Source organism: Cydia fagiglandana, chromosome 21 (assembly GCF_963556715.1).
Source record: "Cydia fagiglandana chromosome 21, ilCydFagi1.1, whole genome shotgun sequence".
Taxonomy (NCBI): Eukaryota; Metazoa; Arthropoda; class Insecta; order Lepidoptera; family Tortricidae; genus Cydia; species Cydia fagiglandana.
The window spans coordinates 14,340,991-14,359,117 of record NC_085952.1 but is presented as its reverse complement, the minus strand read 5'-3'; the positions used below and the strand labels follow the sequence as shown (position 1 = coordinate 14,359,117).

General features: G+C 38.3%; 1 protein-coding gene across 1 annotated transcript in view; it reads left to right on the top strand.

Moving 5' to 3' along the window:
- The first annotated feature begins 3,503 nt into the window (after nucleotides 1-3,503).
- The window catches only part of LOC134674984 (uncharacterized), a 79,230-nt gene continuing 64,606 nt past the window's right edge, over nucleotides 3,504-18,127 (top strand). The window contains exons 1-2 of the mRNA XM_063533129.1: nucleotides 3,504-3,540; nucleotides 3,600-3,736. Of these exons, the coding sequence (XP_063389199.1) occupies nucleotides 3,504-3,540; nucleotides 3,600-3,736 (174 nt within the window). The remainder of the gene's footprint in view (nucleotides 3,541-3,599; nucleotides 3,737-18,127) is intronic.

The window sequence follows — 18,127 nt, the reverse complement described above, 5'->3', positions numbered from 1 at the left end:
ACAATCTTTAGAAAGTCGTCGATCGTCTGCTATCCTCTTAAAATGTCTGTTAATTGCAAAGCATACCTAATGAACCATATTTTGTATTAATATAATATTATAAATATTATTTCAATTAAGTTCACGTTACATTGCTATTCGCCGAATGTTGTCCTCGCCATATGGAGTAAATGGGATATAATTCCCACGAACGAGCGCATCGGTGTCAGTTGGTGTCAGTGACGCACTGCGTCGGTATACCTACACACTATACACGTTTCTCACCGGCGGTATGAGTTTAGACAGAGGAACAACATTATCCCGGTGAGTAATAAGAATTTAGTATCTTCTGAAACATTTGACGGTTAAAAGAAGATAATTTCAGCCATATTTTTTTTATCAAGCAGATATACGTCTGCCAACGATACTACAAAATTTTACTAAAACCTTAAGAATTCTGTTTACCAGAGGCGTGCGAATTTTTACCCGGCTGCGTCAGAAGGAGAGTAGTGTTTTTTAGGGAGGGTATGTATGACCATTTGTTTGCAACGCTCTACAGCCAAAACGGCTGGATTTTAGATATTATGAGGTGTCCTTACCTTGAATTCGTCAAAATTGTGATAGTGATATTAGGCTATAGGTATATGTCACCGTAAAATTGTAAACACTCGTCAGTTTATAAGTAATATCGAAACTCCCTTCGGGCAAACTCGGCTCCGTTCGGCTCAGCATCGCTCCGAGCAATTTTTACGGTTGATACAACTTGACGTCCCTTTGCGTGCACGTCCACAGATAAGATGATGACTTAAATTTTGACAAACGCTAAATAGCCGAGAGGGATAGTGTCATACATTAGAAAGGGGTAGCATGATTCATTCCTGAATCGCTGTCGAACTTCGGTTTTGTAGGGAGTTTCCTTTCTGTACGGTAGTACTATTATTTAATCTGTGGCCGCGGCTCCTTCCTTTACTTTTACTCGACATCGGTAAAAGTCGTTCATCAAAATTCAACTCCGTATCATTAGACGGTAACAAAATACTTTGTAAGCGTCATAAGCTTTTGTATACAATACACTCGTAATACATTTTACAGGCTATAAACCCGGTTTATCTAACGGCAGGAATTTGTACCGTAAAGCGTTTTAGAGGCTGCCAAATTGTTTTCATTTGAGTGAGGAAAGTTTGCTGGTGAAAAGTTTTACAAGCTGATTTACTTATCAAATTTAGGCGCTGATGTGTTGTGATTGTTTTTGTTAATATTTGAAAATAGAATAGGCTACTGCTACGTAAATAATATATTCTAATTACAAATCAAGCTATTATAATTTTCATAATCCCAAAGTGTCGATCCAACAATTTTCAAAACTCACCTTAGTAGGAAGTTCCTCGTCACGGGGTGAGCTGGGATTGCCTACTATTATGTGTTGATCGTTTAAACTATGAAATGAAACAACAAATTATCATTGACAAACTAAAATTCATACATCCGGAATACTTTTTTTGTATATACTCGTAGGTACATCAATGTGCCATATAAAAATAAACTTTTATCCAGGTTTGAACTTCGATTTCGTCCCTACTCACCCCATTTTACCGTACTAAATTGATTAATACAATGTGACCAGCTGATTTGCCACGTAGTTCAAAATTAATACAAAAGCAGCATGATTATGTGGTAAATTGACCAATCGAAATAACTTTATTTTTGGTACCAAAGTTAAGAAAACTTTAGGTTAATTACATCATCTATTTTAGTTTTATTCGTATAATAACTGAAGCCATTGAACGTGCCACGACTTCATAAATGTATGAAAGTGTATAAGCAATCGCAGATAATATTTACTAAGAATAGTAAGAATGGTGAAAATCTGAGAACTATGGAGAATATCGATTGAGGTTCTGTTAGTTTACCTAATCTTATAATTTTATTATGCCATTCGGCTTGTCTAAACTTGTTATTTTGTTTGGCATAACTTATTTTTTTAGTTTTAGTATGCTAAGGTAAACGTACTAGTGCTCGACATGCTAATGCCCAATAGATGACACCTTGTTGTCATCTCTATTGACAATGACTTAAGTTTCAAAATGACATGCACTCGCGTCGAGCACCAGTACGTTTACCTTACACATCTTTTGTATCTGCTCGGACCAGTATAAATAATGTTTCCAATCGAATTTGTCACGTCATTTCGTTACAACCTTGTTTTCCAACAACATTTCACCACTCAAAGCCTGATTGAGTACCTTAACGTACGCATCTAAGTTTGACAAAGTCCTTCAAAGTTCACTCTATAGATTCTCAATAAATTCTCCTGTAGCTCAAGAACCTTTTCAAACTCGTCGCATTAAAACCCCCAGCCTCAATCACTTTCATTACCAAACTTTGGCGCGGCTCCAACTCAATATCCAGCCAATTTTAGACTTTAGCCTACTTTTTTTAGAGCTCTTTACGGTTCGTCACGTTTTTTAAACAATCGAACTCTCGCAAAGTGATTGCTCTGAAACAGCTGTTCAGATCTTTTGTGTTGCCGACGCAATCAATGATCCGTTAGGTAGATCAATGTTAGTTACGCGAATGGGTTTTGGATGTGTAATTTGATTGAATGAGTCTTGTTTTGATCGTGATTCGCGCATAGGACTTTTAGGAATAAACTATGAAGCGAACATTTATCAATTTTTACTTTTATTGACTGGGGCTACTTATTTAAAATCGTACATACCCTTTCATCATACGTTATCCCGGCCTAGCGCCAGGGTCCACTTTCCTGCTTAATCTTTTCCACTTCGGCATCCTCATGCTGGTTTGAGATAATATATTCTCTATGAATGTATAATAAATATACTTATAATTATATGTATAATAATAGTTTGTATCTCCCCCCTGGGAGCGGACGCGAAAAACATGGTGCGCGACATAGGCCGTCGACTTAGGCAGAAGGGGGAGGACCCCCGCTCCGAGTCGTTTCTGGTGCAAAGGCTATCCATAGCCATCCAGCGCGGCAATGCCGCGAGTATTATGGGCACTTTTGCACCGGAAGCGTCTAGGAGCGACCGCAGTGTTTAGTTAGTAACTTGTGTGTATTTAGTTTGTAAGTATGACTAACTGTACGTATGTTTTGATTTAAATTTAAAATAATAGTTTGTAACTTGTTTCAGAAAATGTCGAGCACAACGCGACTGGCGACGGCGGCGCTGATCCTAGCGCTCGTGACGTCGTGCGCGGCGCTGAAGTGCTGGCAATGCGGGCAATACAGCGACGGCGTTGGCTCCATAACGCCGTGCGCGAATCGCAGCGCCGCGCGCTTAGACAACTGCCCAAACAACGCCAAATATTGTATCGTAAGTAGTTTCAAAATTATAGTTTAGCAAGTTAGGAAACGATTTTAGTGTCCATCAAAATTTGCCATAAAAACCATCTTTAAGACAGCTTTACTAAAGAAAACATTTCGGATATATGGTTAAAAATAACAAAGCTAGCATTAATGCATCGCACTTCACGATATAGTGCATCGCGCATATAGCGATATGCGCGAATTAAGAGTGCCAGAGCTAGCACACTATAGTTTAGACACCAAGTGTGTCAAGCATAACGCTGGCGACGGCGGCGCTGCTATATACTAGCGCTCGTGTCGGCGTGCGCGGCGCTGAAGTGCTGGCAATGCGGGCAATACAGCGACGGCGTTGGCTCCATAACGCCGTGCGCGAATCGCAGCGCCGCGCGCTTAGACAACTGCCCCAACAACGCCAAATATTGTATCGTAAGTAGTTTTAAAAATATAGTTTAGCAATTTAAGAAACGATTTTAGTGTCCATTAAAATTTACCATCTTTAACTTTACTATAGAAAACACTTTGATTCGTGTGTCGCACTCTAATTGCTATATGCGCATCGCGCATGGTTAAAAATGATAAAACTAGCATTAATGCGAAAATGACAAAGATAGCACTATTTCTTGGACACCAAGTCTGACAAGCAAAATGCTGGCTACGGCGGCGCTGATCCTAGCGCTCGTGTCGGCGTGCGCGGCGTTAAAGTGCTGGCAATGCAGGCAATACCGTGACGGCGTTGGCTCCATGACGCCATGCTCGAAACGCAGCGCCGCGTGCTTAGACAACTGCCCTAACATCACCAGATATTGTATCGTAAGTACAATAAATAACTAAGTAACTAATGATGTGGCACTGCGATCCACGTCTTGGCCTCCGAAACAAGAGCATGCAACTTTTTCTGATTCTTCGCGGTTTCCTGCCAATTATACACCCTACCTATTTACCTTCTAAACACTATTTATGGCGACAGAACGGCGCGGCGTTGTTCGTCTGTTTTTGCGTCGGTGTCGGGTTGTTTGGATTATGCTCATGTAAATGATACATAACTTACCTAAAATCTATCTGATCACGTTACCTGACCGTGATTTAAGAGGCGCTTTAACCAAGTTTTACCTGTAAGTACCTATATTTATCGCACCTACTTATATGGACGTTGTTATCCAAGTTGTGGAAGCAATCTCCAACCACCTTTTCTTGCCAAAAAACTTTTACTTAACCAACAAATCAATATTATCTAGGTTACATACAGGGTGCACATTTCAAGGGGTCAAAATTGAAATAGCAACTAGTCGTTCCTTGATTTACGCTCGGTGACGCGTCTATAACTACATGTACCTATATTATACTATGGCTATGATTTTTCCCAACTCCATGGCTAATCGAAATCAGTTTACAAAAAGGAGATGACTTGTCAGTTAGACAATATTATAACAAACAGGAATTTGCCTTGAAGAACAGCTGCGATTAATGAAAAAAGTCAGTATCGCATAACACATATCCGGTAATGGAACCCAAGTCAATTTTGTTAAAATTACCGGAAGTAACGACTTCCGGTTATTTCCGGTGTGTTCCGGAAATTGATAGTATGGGTGGGCTGTAAAATTGATTTTACCGTGGAACTATATATTGTATAGGATATCCGAGTCGTTTTATTTATAGAAAACTAAATGGATAACGATTTTTGAAAGGTAATTATTGATAATTCTGTGAAGTTTTCCTGTCGTAATTTTACACCATGCTTTTTTTAAAGACGTTAGATAAAATTATAATGATACGTACAGCTAATGTTTGTTCCAATGTATCAAAATGTTCTTTTACAACGAAGGAGTACCACTATGATACAGTCGCCATCAGATATATCAGAGCATCCAAGGTGTTCACAATATCTGAACACGCACTCTAACGCCCTGACAATAGAGGCGTGCTCAGATATTTGTGAGCGCCTTAGCCGCTCCGATATATTTGATGGCGACTGTACCTTAATACTTATAACTATTACCTATACGAGTAGATTAGGTACTTAAGCGCTTCGCACACCTAACTTAATTCAGTAACTAACGACAGAGACGCAGCTATATGTTAGACGAACTACGTATAGCTACGTCTGTCCCTGTCATTAATTACTGAATTAAGTAAGGTGTGTGAAGCGTTTTTGATACATTGATACCTATCAAAAATCGTGACATTTCACAAAATTTCACGCCGAACGCGCCTTGTGTACTCAATGGCTTTTATTCTGGCTTCCATTTAGACCCATTGGTCCGCTCACTCTGTATAAGAAGCCACTTTCGAAAGCCGTAAAAATGGACTCCACACACAGACAATTCGCCACCCGATCTGATGAAATATGACACAGCTTAGGAAATGATCACCTTCGCGCCATCAATCTTTCTCAATACCTTGGGGAGACTGTTTCAAACTGCCAATGATCGAATCCGAGCGGTGAAGGTGTTGGAAGTTTAATTTTGCAGTTATAGAAGCAGCCATTACAAATTGTTAATAAAAAATATTACTTTGCTAATCCGCGAAAAGATAACGTGCTAGTCAATCAGTAACCCGTTATACTTACTTGCGTATTTTTTACATGCAATTAATATTTCCACCCTCCCACTGAAAAAATAAATATAACCACCACCAAAAGAACATTACATTAAGAGCCAACAGGAATGGTCTTTTCTCCATACAAACGTACTCGACTGTTTCCTCCGTGGGTTTTGATGCTAGAGCAATTATTTTTTCAACTCAGATTGTCAATATCTGTGTCGGACCGTTTTGCTTTTTTTGATATTTTTGTTTTAGGCGCTAGAGCCCTTCAAAAATGGCCAAAACGGCCTCATTGATTATGCCGCAATGAGAGGCGTAGTATTCAAAACTGATATCAATAAAATTAGCCGAAAAAGCAAAACGGTCCGACACAGATAATTCCATAATCATTTAGATTTCCAAATTTGGTTACGATTGGTTAAGTTTTGGAGGAGGAAACAGTCGAGTACGAAACCTCGATTTTTGATATTTTTACGCAGGATTTTTCGCCTTGTCCTTATCGCACTAGCTTTAGGAACCACATCCGTTAGCGAGACGGGTATATTTACCTAAAATATTTAAAACTCAGCTCCTGTTTCGTCTTAATGAAAGGAAAATAGAGAAACTCACCAACTTACTTACCTAATGTTTTACGCAACCGTATCTTTACTGTGCTACATACCTTATGGTCAAGAATTTATAGTAAATACAAATCAATCTTAGTCTCTTTACGTTAGCTTAATTCAAAATACAACCTCAGTAAGAGGCTCAGCGTACTTTGAATTGAGCCTTCTAAAGGGTTCCAGTAGCCCGGCACGTAAGTTTAAGATTTATGTCGCTACATGTACGTACATGTGTGTACATGTGATGTATGATGTGTTTGACGACCGGTCTGGCCTAGTGGGTAGTGACCCTGCCTATGAAGCCGATGGTCCCGGGTTCGAATCCTGGTAAGGGCATTTATTTATAATTATGATACAGATATTTGTTCCTGAGTCATGGTTGTTTCCTATGTATTTAAGTATTTATATATTATATATATCGTTGTCTGAGTATCCACAACACAAGCCTTCTTGAGCTTACCGTGGGGCTTAGTCAATTTGTGTAAAAATGTCCTATAATATACATATATTTTTTTATGTAGCATATCACATCGCATCAATATGTGACGTGAGCTGAACGGGAAATACGAAGATGTCCATTTGGGTCGTCAATCAATATGAAAAAACCATTTAAGAATATGTGCCATTCTCAACCAAAAAGGGTACTTCTCGTCGGTTGTCAATAAGGCACTATTTATACATAGCTTCAATTTGAAATCAACTTTATCGACCACCGATAATGTGGTACCTTTAAATGTGGGTAAATTGTTCCGTGTGAAAATCGTACTTAGATAAGTACGAGTAAGTTATTTTATTTTAGTTTTAACAAAAAACCTTAGTTTAACAAAGCTTAGTTTGGATCTAATACTGATCCCAAAAATTTACTGAGGAAAGCCTCACAAGTGTATCGCAAAGGAATCTCAAGAAGGCGATCGAGAAATACCTCGGCCAAGAGAAAAGTAACAAGAAGAAGTTTATGGAGTATTCGGCTTTATAACCTAAACCTTTTCCATACAAAAAACATTGCGTTATATTAAATAATTACATGCTATTACTACATAAATATGCGAGCATCTATCTACTTTCGAATGTCTATTGCGCTAAATTGATAGTAAAATATTGTTTTATACAGAAATCACGCAAAAAAAGTTTTATTTTTTAATAATGCAATACCAAAATAACGTTTTTTGCGTGATTTCTGTATAAAAATACGTTTTACTTTTTCCATTTTTTTAACCATTAGAACTATAAAGGATGACTTTAGACGTTAGACCGGGCCGTGTTCGGGCCGGAGCTTCCGGTGCATCGTTTTCTATGGGAAGCATCACGTGATCACCTGTCATGTCATAGAAAAATAAGCCCTGGAAGCTCCGGCCCGAACACGGCCCGGTCTAACGTGAGTCATCCTTAAAGCGCCGAAAAAATTTGAATTCACTATTTTCCGCATTTTGTATCTATTTGAGAACCGAGACACCTCAACAAATTTATGTTTTTCATGTTATACTTAATTTGCAAACTATTTATCTATATCTATCGTTTAGCAACTACTTTTTCCAAACACGCGACCAACACGCTTTTCCGTCCACCATTTCGCGTCGTTCCCAAAATGGCCGCCTCGTCGAATGGACGGTGAGCGATTAAGATTTGTCTTTGTGATATCCCCCGTTCGACAGCTTAGGCCGTTTAGATCGCGTAGACAGATGTTTTGTGTGTCAGTAGAAGATATCAAACTTGAAATCATATCCTTTAAATGGGAGGTTGGGCGTCGGCATTGAGAAATTGTGATAGACACTATACCGGGTGTGGCCTGTAACATGAGCAAATAATTAAAACATAGAGATTGTACTCCTCAAACGGTGTCATTTTTTTTTCAACAACTTTTAAAAATTATGAAGTATTTAGACTCTCTATTTTTCATACACAATAAATATTATCTTCAATGGTCGCCATCGACACGCCATATCATTGTGATTGACGTTGCTTGTCACGCCTTAACCATAACAGAATTCGCAATACATTGCGTCTTAGAATAAACTTGAAAGTGTATTAAAAATCAAACAACAAGTTATTTTTAAAAGTCGCTGAACAAATGTTGGTCAGTATGAGAAGTACAGCCTACAGTTTAATTTTTTGCTCATATTACAGGCCACACCCGGTATATACTTATAGTAGGTACATAGTTACTTACTTTTATGATACTTACTTTCATAAACTTAACTCTTAAAAAAAATATTAATATCGGTAACTTTGTAACGTGCACAGATAAGTTTTTAACCCACACGTCAAATTAGCTCCAGGGAGCAAGCTGAAAAAACCAATCTTCTAATAGCCTAGCCTAGGTAATCTGTCGGGTCGTTGAATAGATACCCTGCACCAGTTAGTCAATGGATGAACCTTTGCTGGGTTATAAATGTTATAATACATATATTTAGAATACCTGCCGAATCCTACGCCGCACCGGATCAGACGACTTTACTTGTATTGTTAAAGTATTTTTCATTTTTTTTAACATCGCAGTATAATTAAATTTAATAATTAAGCTAGTTTTAAGCATTTTAAGCTTTTCGTCTTAATTCAATTGAATAACTTACTGCAGGCGTATTATGGGTCGCTTTATCCACATTTATCCACGTGATAAAATAACTGTCACTTTTTAACCAGCGGGATAGAAAACGACAGACACCGTTTTATCACGCTGTCACGTAGACAAAAACAACCATCATATCCGTACTGAAGACTACGCAATCAAAGTACATTTCATATAATTGTTTACGTCTAAGCCTTGATACAATAATCGAAACTTCTAAGCATGAAAATAATATTCTCTACACCATATCGCGTATTCTCGTCAGTTACCATTTGGTGTCAGACTAAATCGCTTGCAATAAACCATACACTGAACCAGCCAAAGTGTTAATGGTTATAAACCCGTACTGTGTCCACTTTGCGCCGTCTCCGGAAATTAGCCGCTGCCGAATAACGGATACAAGCGCCGAGTGTATACTTTGGTGTCGTTCCAAAAGCTATACTCGTAAAGCACGATATGTATGGCCTCAGAAGATCCTGTATATGTAAAGCTACCGTTCTGATACAGACAGCAGATTACTGCTGCAGTAATGCTACGCAACTGGGACTGGGAAATAGAGTCTGAAGATCGCAACCACTGGAGGAAGACCCTGGGAGAAGAGGTAGTTTCACACGATGAATCGTGGTTTAATCTTCTTCCCACTAGGCGAGAACTGAGGCGCCGCTCTCCCAACTTCGTCACCGGACACGGCATTCTCCTGCCAGCTATGCGGTCGCGGCTGCCGCTCTCGCATTGGACTTAGTCTAGTCATTTGCGGAAGTGCTGCACTCTTATAGACGCTGTTTGAACCATCATTTTATTGATGTACAGGCCAATGATGATAAATGCTACGCGAAATTGCTGCCGCAAATGAGAAAAATCCGGGCAGTACCATCAACTTTGTCATTTGCGGAGCGTAATGCTAGTGTAACCTGAATCTGAAAGGTACAATCGCCTGCGCTCACAGTGTTCCACCCTTAAGGCGATTGTCGTTTGAACGCCTTGTAGGTAGCAGGTAGTAGTGCAAGGCAGTTTTTTCTTAACTGAAATTACGCGAGTACAGGCGATTCTACCTTTAGCTCACGTGTAGTTAAATCTGAAATGGGCTCCAAGATTCGACTCCCCACACTCGTTCACTGATGAGAACACGACCGATACTTGATTCAAGGTCGAAAGGGCAAGTTTGAGGTTACGAATGGAGGGTCTTTGATGTTGTAAGTGGAGCTAGAGTAGTATCTAATGAGGGTATAGTGACTTCAGCGATACGTTTTGGATACGTAATTTGACGACCCTGCATGTGAAGCCGATGGTCCTGGGTTCGAATCCCAGTAAGGGCATTTATTGTGATGACACCGATATTTGTTCCTGAGTCATGGTTGTTTTCTATGTATTTAAGTACATATTTATATATTAAATATATCGTTGTCTGAGTACCCACAACACAAGCCTTCTTTAGCTTACTGTGGGACTTAGTCAATCTGTGTAAGAATGTCCTATAAAATTAAAAAAAAAATCAGAGATGAGGATTTTATAAATATTATAGGACAATCGAACACAAATCGACCTTCTACTACAGTGAGCTCAATAAAGCTTGTATTGTGAGTACTAAGTAGACGACAATATTCATAATAAGTAGATATGTAGTAATAAATACATAAATATATGTAAGGGTTAACTGGCGTGGACTCACGGAGCGAACGAGCGGGTTAACGAAATATAGTATGAGCAACGCTAACCGCGGGTGCGTGAGACGGATTTTACAATGGCACCGGCATGCGTGCGCGCAGCTCCGTGTACCCGCGCCAGCTAGCGGATGGCATAAAAAACCAATAACTCAGGAAAACATATCTATTTACACACAAATAAATTACCTCATCAGGATTCGAACCCGGGATCTTCTGATTCATAAGCAATTCGACTGACTAGGCTAAGAGGCCAAAAATAAAACATAATTATCATAGATAGGTACATACTTAGAAACAGACAAAGTAAGGTTAGGTCTTACGTAAACTAATTTAATTTATACCTACCTGGCAAATGTAAAATATATTTTCTGGAACAAAAATGGCAGGCAATTATTACTTCTTATCAATATATTTAAATCTTTTAAATATGCAAAATTAATTCACTGACAACCCAATTTAGTCAAAGACTTTTGTCTGTTCTACTTCAAAGGGCAGATAATATCTAAAATTAAAATTGTACCTTACAAAATTGTCAAAGATATTCCTTATCTATGCTGAATCTTGAGAGTTTGGAAAGTTTTCGACGTGAAGGAAATTCTTAAAATGTAAAAAGACCTTATTACTGTATATTATATATGTATATATATATATGTAAAGTAAGATAACAAGGTTGTATTATCAAGCTGATCCGGTGATGGGATAGGAAATATTTATTTTTAAATGTAAAATAATAAGTCAAAATGGCAATCGTAACGCCTTAAAGCTCTCTTTACCAATGGGCCAAAAATAGATGTTTGTTATGTATCAAGATGTTTCTCCATTTTGGAATTCACGGGCCTACAAATCCCGGTCTTGTGATAGGCCTGCGTGGGGATATAGATCCAACACGTAGAGGCCCCTCGGAGAGCTTTAATGTCATGTAGAACGCCTGCTGGAACCCGGCGTTCACAGGCGCAACAATAAACACCCATGAACCGGTACCGGACTATTGTAGAAAAAGTGAATAGTATACCGGTCTATGCATTGAAGTTTGGATGGACAATGAGACTGGGCTATTGTAGAGAAGTCCGGACACCTGCCATAACAATGCTAAAACACGTTATCGAGGCAGGTGGTGACTTGCCGCTGACTAGATGGGCCCCTGAAACTGCCGTCGCGAAGACGACCAGGAGCAACATCGCTGTGAGCGGCTCAGGGGTGTCGAGAGGTGTGCGCCGCTTTCTACCCAGTGGCTGTTAGTTACCAGCCACTGTGCCAACTCGCGTCTTAGGCATCTTTCACTTCCACCCCTGGAGCATATAGCTCTAACGACTCCTCTCTGGACGGCCAATTAAGGCAAGCCAGAGCTGAGAGTCCTGCGGGTCCCCTTGGGGTCCACTCCGACCGACGAAGATCCACCGGAGACGGAGACCCTGACCGACTCTCGGGAGCACTCGGGTCCGTGGGGAGCAATTCAATCTACGATTCTTCTATTTCTGATTTAATAATTAATTAGAATAATAATAGTACTAATTTATTAGAATAATAGTACATAATTAGAATACTTCTTAAACGATATTATTTTTTATATTTTTTCATGTTTGCATAATTATATATGTCGGAGAATGGCTGAAATGTGCCATCTGTCGCCTTCAAGAGGCGTTTTATCATGCAAACCTTGACAAATAGAGCAAACTAGGGTATTACGTACATCTGAGTGGCGTTCGACGCAGTTCCGCTAAGACGTCATAGAGTGCGCTATTAAAACAATTGAAGTCGAGAACAATTGAAGTTATGCTGTCAATCAATCTTCAGAGGAAGCTCGATGAGAACGAACGGGAGAAGATGACGTCTGTGGCGGCTCCTGGGTCAAATCCACTGGTTTGCTTAAGATAAGAAACGTATCGCGTGCTGTGATTTGTAATGAGTCTTGTGCAGTAAAGATTGTGAGTTGAACAACGTATTTCATTGAAGGCCGTCGTCATCCACGATTGAAGGTTCTGATGTGGTGAAGATAGTATGATACGCCCACAATTCCCGACATATATTATAGATTACAGATGTTGCAAAGAGTAGCTCTATTGATCTTTATGGATTTCCCATCATTCTTATTTATAACAAACGTTCAAGATTTCAACCAATTTAGATAACTTTAAATTCTAGAAAAAACAGGAACATTTATGGTTTTATTGAAATTAAGTAAATTACATTCACTTAATTCGGCACGGGATATGCCAAAATTGTATGCTTCCGTAATAATTATAGCCCAGAAACACGGACAACGAATTTGAATCTTAAACTTATTATGACCTTACCCCACAATATAATGCCCAACGAGCAAATACCTTAGGCATACCCGTGATTAGAACCCTCCTCAACCACAAGCGTACTTGGTAAACAAGCTTCTGTGAGTCTGAATTACAATCAACAATTATCCACCTTAACTAATTTGCACACTACATAACAAACTTAGTATTCAATTGAAAACTATCCTTCTGGGATTGTGTTAGAGTCCAAATTAGAATGTTTGATTCAGAGCGATAGGAATGTACAGTGTAGTGCATATTTGTTTTCCATCGTATTTTCTCGGAAACATCCGTATTTGTCATGACAACCACAGTATTAAACCTCAGTACTTTTTGTACCGAGACTGTCTTGCACACGTTCGTAAGTTTCCGTGAAAATACGATGGAAAATAATTATGCACTACATCTGTAAATGATTTTGTACTAAATTTTCGACAATTTCTAACGCGTATTCGGGAAACGAGATAATCACAAGATCTAGAGACGATATAGAGATCAACTAGATTTACATAAGATATCGACTAGATGTGACTTGGATATCTAACTTGTCGAAATCGATCAAGAGGACAAATTTGACATATCTATCTTACAAATATCTTTAAATTATCCATATCGTAACTTGTTGAGGTCTAGTAGAGATCTAATTCATTTTCAGAATCGAGCCGTATGGCTTAAACAAAAGACAACAACATATATAATTAATATTTATATCAAAGTTCAATATTGACGGGATGGATATTCCTATAAATCTAAGTTCGTAGACTTCGTAGCTTCTCTACGTATACGTGTCTACGCCGTAGCACGCGTAGCCAAGTAAATAGATTGGTACGATACAATCCATTACCCCTCTTTTTATCCTTCTTTGGCCACATCTTACAAAGAAATTAGTGAAATTACTACTATCAGTCCAATATCAAAAGGTCGTATCACTCATTTGTTTTACTCGAATCTAAACCTTATTATAAACCTGATAAATTCTTATTTTGTATGTGGGAGAAGGTTTGCGAAAGTTAATCGATTTGTGGTTAGAATTACATTATGTTCTGAAGTTAGGAAAAAAGTAAGACGATAGATTAACGTAAGTGGTTTTTGTTAATAAGGTTCGGTCTCAATTTTATCTATATTTTAAGATAATTAAACTTTGGCGATACTTATATACTTTGATGATAATACATTGAACAAGATAGCCCAAAAATTGCTATTTTCAAACCACCAAATGCGTTAGTATGACGACATCGAAAGCACAGCTGGATCAAACTGGGTACAAATAGCACAGAATAGAACAGAATGGCAAAAATTTAAGGAGGCCTACATCTCAAGGATTGAAAAGGGCTACAAAGAAGAGAAGAGAAGAAAGCTAAACAAGAATATTTTGAAGATAACACGTTTTATTTTAGTCAAATGATTGTATAGTTTAAATATTTAATGACATTTTGTATAATACGTGTAGGTAAGTAATAAAAATATTCATAAAAATTTCAGTAAGAACATTACGAGCGGGTGCGGTAAAAAAATAGCCCATATTTTTTATCTTTCTTTAAGATTATTACCGAGGGATTTGCTTGCAGCATAAAATATTGGCTCGGAATTTAAAAATGCGTAAAATGTGAAATGTACGTGTAACATTCATGGCTTAATTGTGGCATTATCGCCCGACAATGGAGTGGAGAGCGCTGGTGGCCTAGCGGTAAGAGCGTGCGACTTGCAATCCGGAGGTCGCGGGTTCAAACCCCGGCTCGTACCAATGAGTTTTTCGGAACTTATGTACGAAATATCATTTGATATTTACCAGTCGCTTTTCGGTGAAGGAAAACATCGTGAGGAAACCTGCATACATCTGCGAAGAAATTCAAAGGTGTATGTGAAGTCCCCAATCCGCATTGGGCTAGCGTGGGGACTATAGCCCAAGCCCTCTCGCCCTCGAGAGGAGGCCTGTGCCCAGCAGTGGGACGTATATAGGCTGAGATGATGATGATGAATGGAGTAAAGTTTGGTTGGCTACTGGCAGAACTCAGTATCAGGTGTTTTGGAAAACTTATTGAATCGAAAAAATTAGAGTCAACTAGAAGAAATCGCTCTTTGGTGGTATAAGGGGCTACCTGCGGTTTTCATCGATTCTTGACAAGTTTGGAATCGTATCTCCTTTATTTGCACTACAGATAGATTTATAAGACAAACGGCTATCTATTCTTCAATCTTTTATCTCCATTGTTGTCTACCAGATTTTGAAAGAAATTAATAGGTACTTATTGTTTTATGATTTTTTAACATCTAACGAATTTTTAACGTCTAAAAAAACACTTTTTTTTCGCAACTAGATTGCTGTGAAGGATCTTACATATACGAAATCTACATATTTGGGTTCGTCTTTGACGTCTCAAAAAACGTGTCTAGGATTTTAATATTAAACTAATTAACACAAAAGTTATGGGCAGAAAACCAGTTTTTTGGCCTTGAATACGTAAATGATATTTTCTATATTTAGGTATGTGGTTTTTATATGGATGAACATTACCCTCTTTTGGCTGAAAGTAACCCAAGTTTACGGTACTTTTACTTGGTTTTAGCTGTATACAGTCGATGTTTCACGATTTTTTGCGAAGAAATTGCGGACGTGATGCAAGGTATGGGCCCGATTCTGATTTTGAAATAGATATCTATTAGATATTTTTAGACATCACCAAGATACCATAAAGATATGTTTAAGATCTAATCTGTCAAATTTGACGCGCGATTCTTGAGATACTCTTGAACGATTTCCACAGGATATGACTTAGAGATCCAATTCACATCTAATAAATATCTTACTCTATCTAACGTAAAAGTGACATTGGTTGCCCGAATTGCGCTGCAAAAGAGAACTAGTTGATACCTAAACTATAACGTATCTAGAATGGATCTAGTACGTGTCGTCTCTTGTGAATATCTTGAAGTTCGAATACGGCAGTATGGCTTACCGGGGCTTTTTGTGTTTCGGGAGCACACGGGAGCTTTGCTTACTCACACTTGCGCTTTATCTGATCCGCACTCGAATACTGAGAACTAGAAGATTTATTCGAAAATGTGTATCCAATTTCCAATGGATTGGAATAGCTATAAAATCTGACTATTAGATAGAGAATAGTTCAAAATTACCTACAGGTAAAGAGAATACTGTATTAGAGGCGGATTGTCATAGTAAATTATGTAGCCACTGTAAATTTACTGCCATCTATCGGCACACGACTAAAACACAAAATGAAAACGTATAAAATTATCAAAAAAATGTATATATATATGGATAAATGATTTTATTATTTTTATATTAATCCATGTTCATTCACTCATATCTATGTGTTAAAATTGTTAAATATGAAACGGTGTCGTTTCGCCATCTAGCCGAGCATAGGCTAAAGGTGTGTGCGGCATCTATCCGAGAATAACTTTTTCTTGATTTCCGAGGCACGTTTTTTCGTTAGACTTTATTCATCTTATACGAAGTTACATATGTCTTTGGTTCTAGCCATAATTATAGTTAGGTACTTAACATTCCATCTCTTAAACGTCAACGTTAATATTAACCCTCCATCAAAAAACTTTGTTTTCATACGCGATTTTAACCCTGCCTTCCGCTGATTCGTGTTTGCTTGCCCCGTGACTCCTTTTCCACTATTACTACACTCCCCATTCAAAAATGATCTTCCTTCCCCTACATTAAAGTTCCTTATAGCTTGTCACGATGTTGTCGATAAGGTGTTTTTGTCGTAAGGCTGTGTAGCATGGTTCTAATTTTTGTCTGTTGTGAGGAAACAATGAAGGTAGTATGAACGTGTAAGATGGGGTTAATATGGGGTGTGTGCAAACAGGGAAAATGGGGATGCGAGAAAATATATTTTCTATTTTTATAAGGTAAGCAAATAAAGTAACTTATGACATAGACACGCGTGAATTTGGGTCCAGTTCGCGTTCTTAAAAAGATACATGTGTATATACTTAGATTAACATCCATAACTCACGGACCGATTCGAACGTTAAGACACGTAAAATAAGATTAACATCCATAACTCACGGACAGACATAAGACATGTAAAATATTACGACTAATCTTCGGCAACCTTAATTCTTATTTAACAACTTTCCAAGTATACATTTTAGATATCAAATATACCTAGTAGCAGGCGTGGCTCACTCCGCGATTTCGTCGCTTTGCTACAGGTAGCTAAAAGTCCATCCGTTCGACCCCAATTTTGGGCTTTGCCATAAGGCGCGCGTAGCGCTATCGCCACCTAGCGGCCATATCTGTGCTGATCGTGACAGACGCGTTTTGTTAGAGAGTGAGTCAAGTACCTAGTACCTACTATTAATTATTCTGTGCTAGTGGTTGGTTATTTTTATTGTGTAATTTTTCTTTTTAGGTAGGGGCAGCAGATATTCGGTATTCGGCGGAATAGTAGGAACATTCGGTCGAATACCGAATATTCGGCAAAGTGGCCGAATAGGCCGAATACCGAATAGTTGCCGAATATTCGTAGCATTGGGAATTTCGTGGTAAACTAACTATATATGTTTTCTAAATACATTTATAATAGGGTATTATACTGTATGTAAAATACATTATTTTACACCATGCATGAAATAAAGCACCAGATAATTATTATAAAATCACAGATGGAAGTTATTTTTAAACACAAGTTCTATTTAATAAATCGGATAGAAATATAAAAATTAGGTGAGTTGACCGAGACGTCACGATGTAATGTTTCATATAAATTCCATGTTAGCAAATCGTTTTGACAGTTGTATAAAAGTAACTGATTTGACTAGTAGGAAAATACGCTTTTGTAACACAATACGCTTGTATGAAATGTAGTTTGGCATGAATAAATGAGTCTCGATTCTTGTTAAAAAAATGCTGACTCATCGAGTCGGCGTATCCTCATACGAGCTCTCAAATTAAGATAGATTCGAGCAGATACTCGTACGAGTAGAATCAGGGGGCCTACCGCGAACCACCTTCGACGTGTTGCCTCTCTGTCGCACTTGTACATTCGTAAGTAAGTGTGATAGGGAGGCAACACGTCGAATATGCTTCGCGGTGTTCAGGGCCCGGATTTTAATTTTTTTCTCGTAACGATACGAAACCAATGACAGCGTGATTGGTGACTTTATTGTGTGGAAAA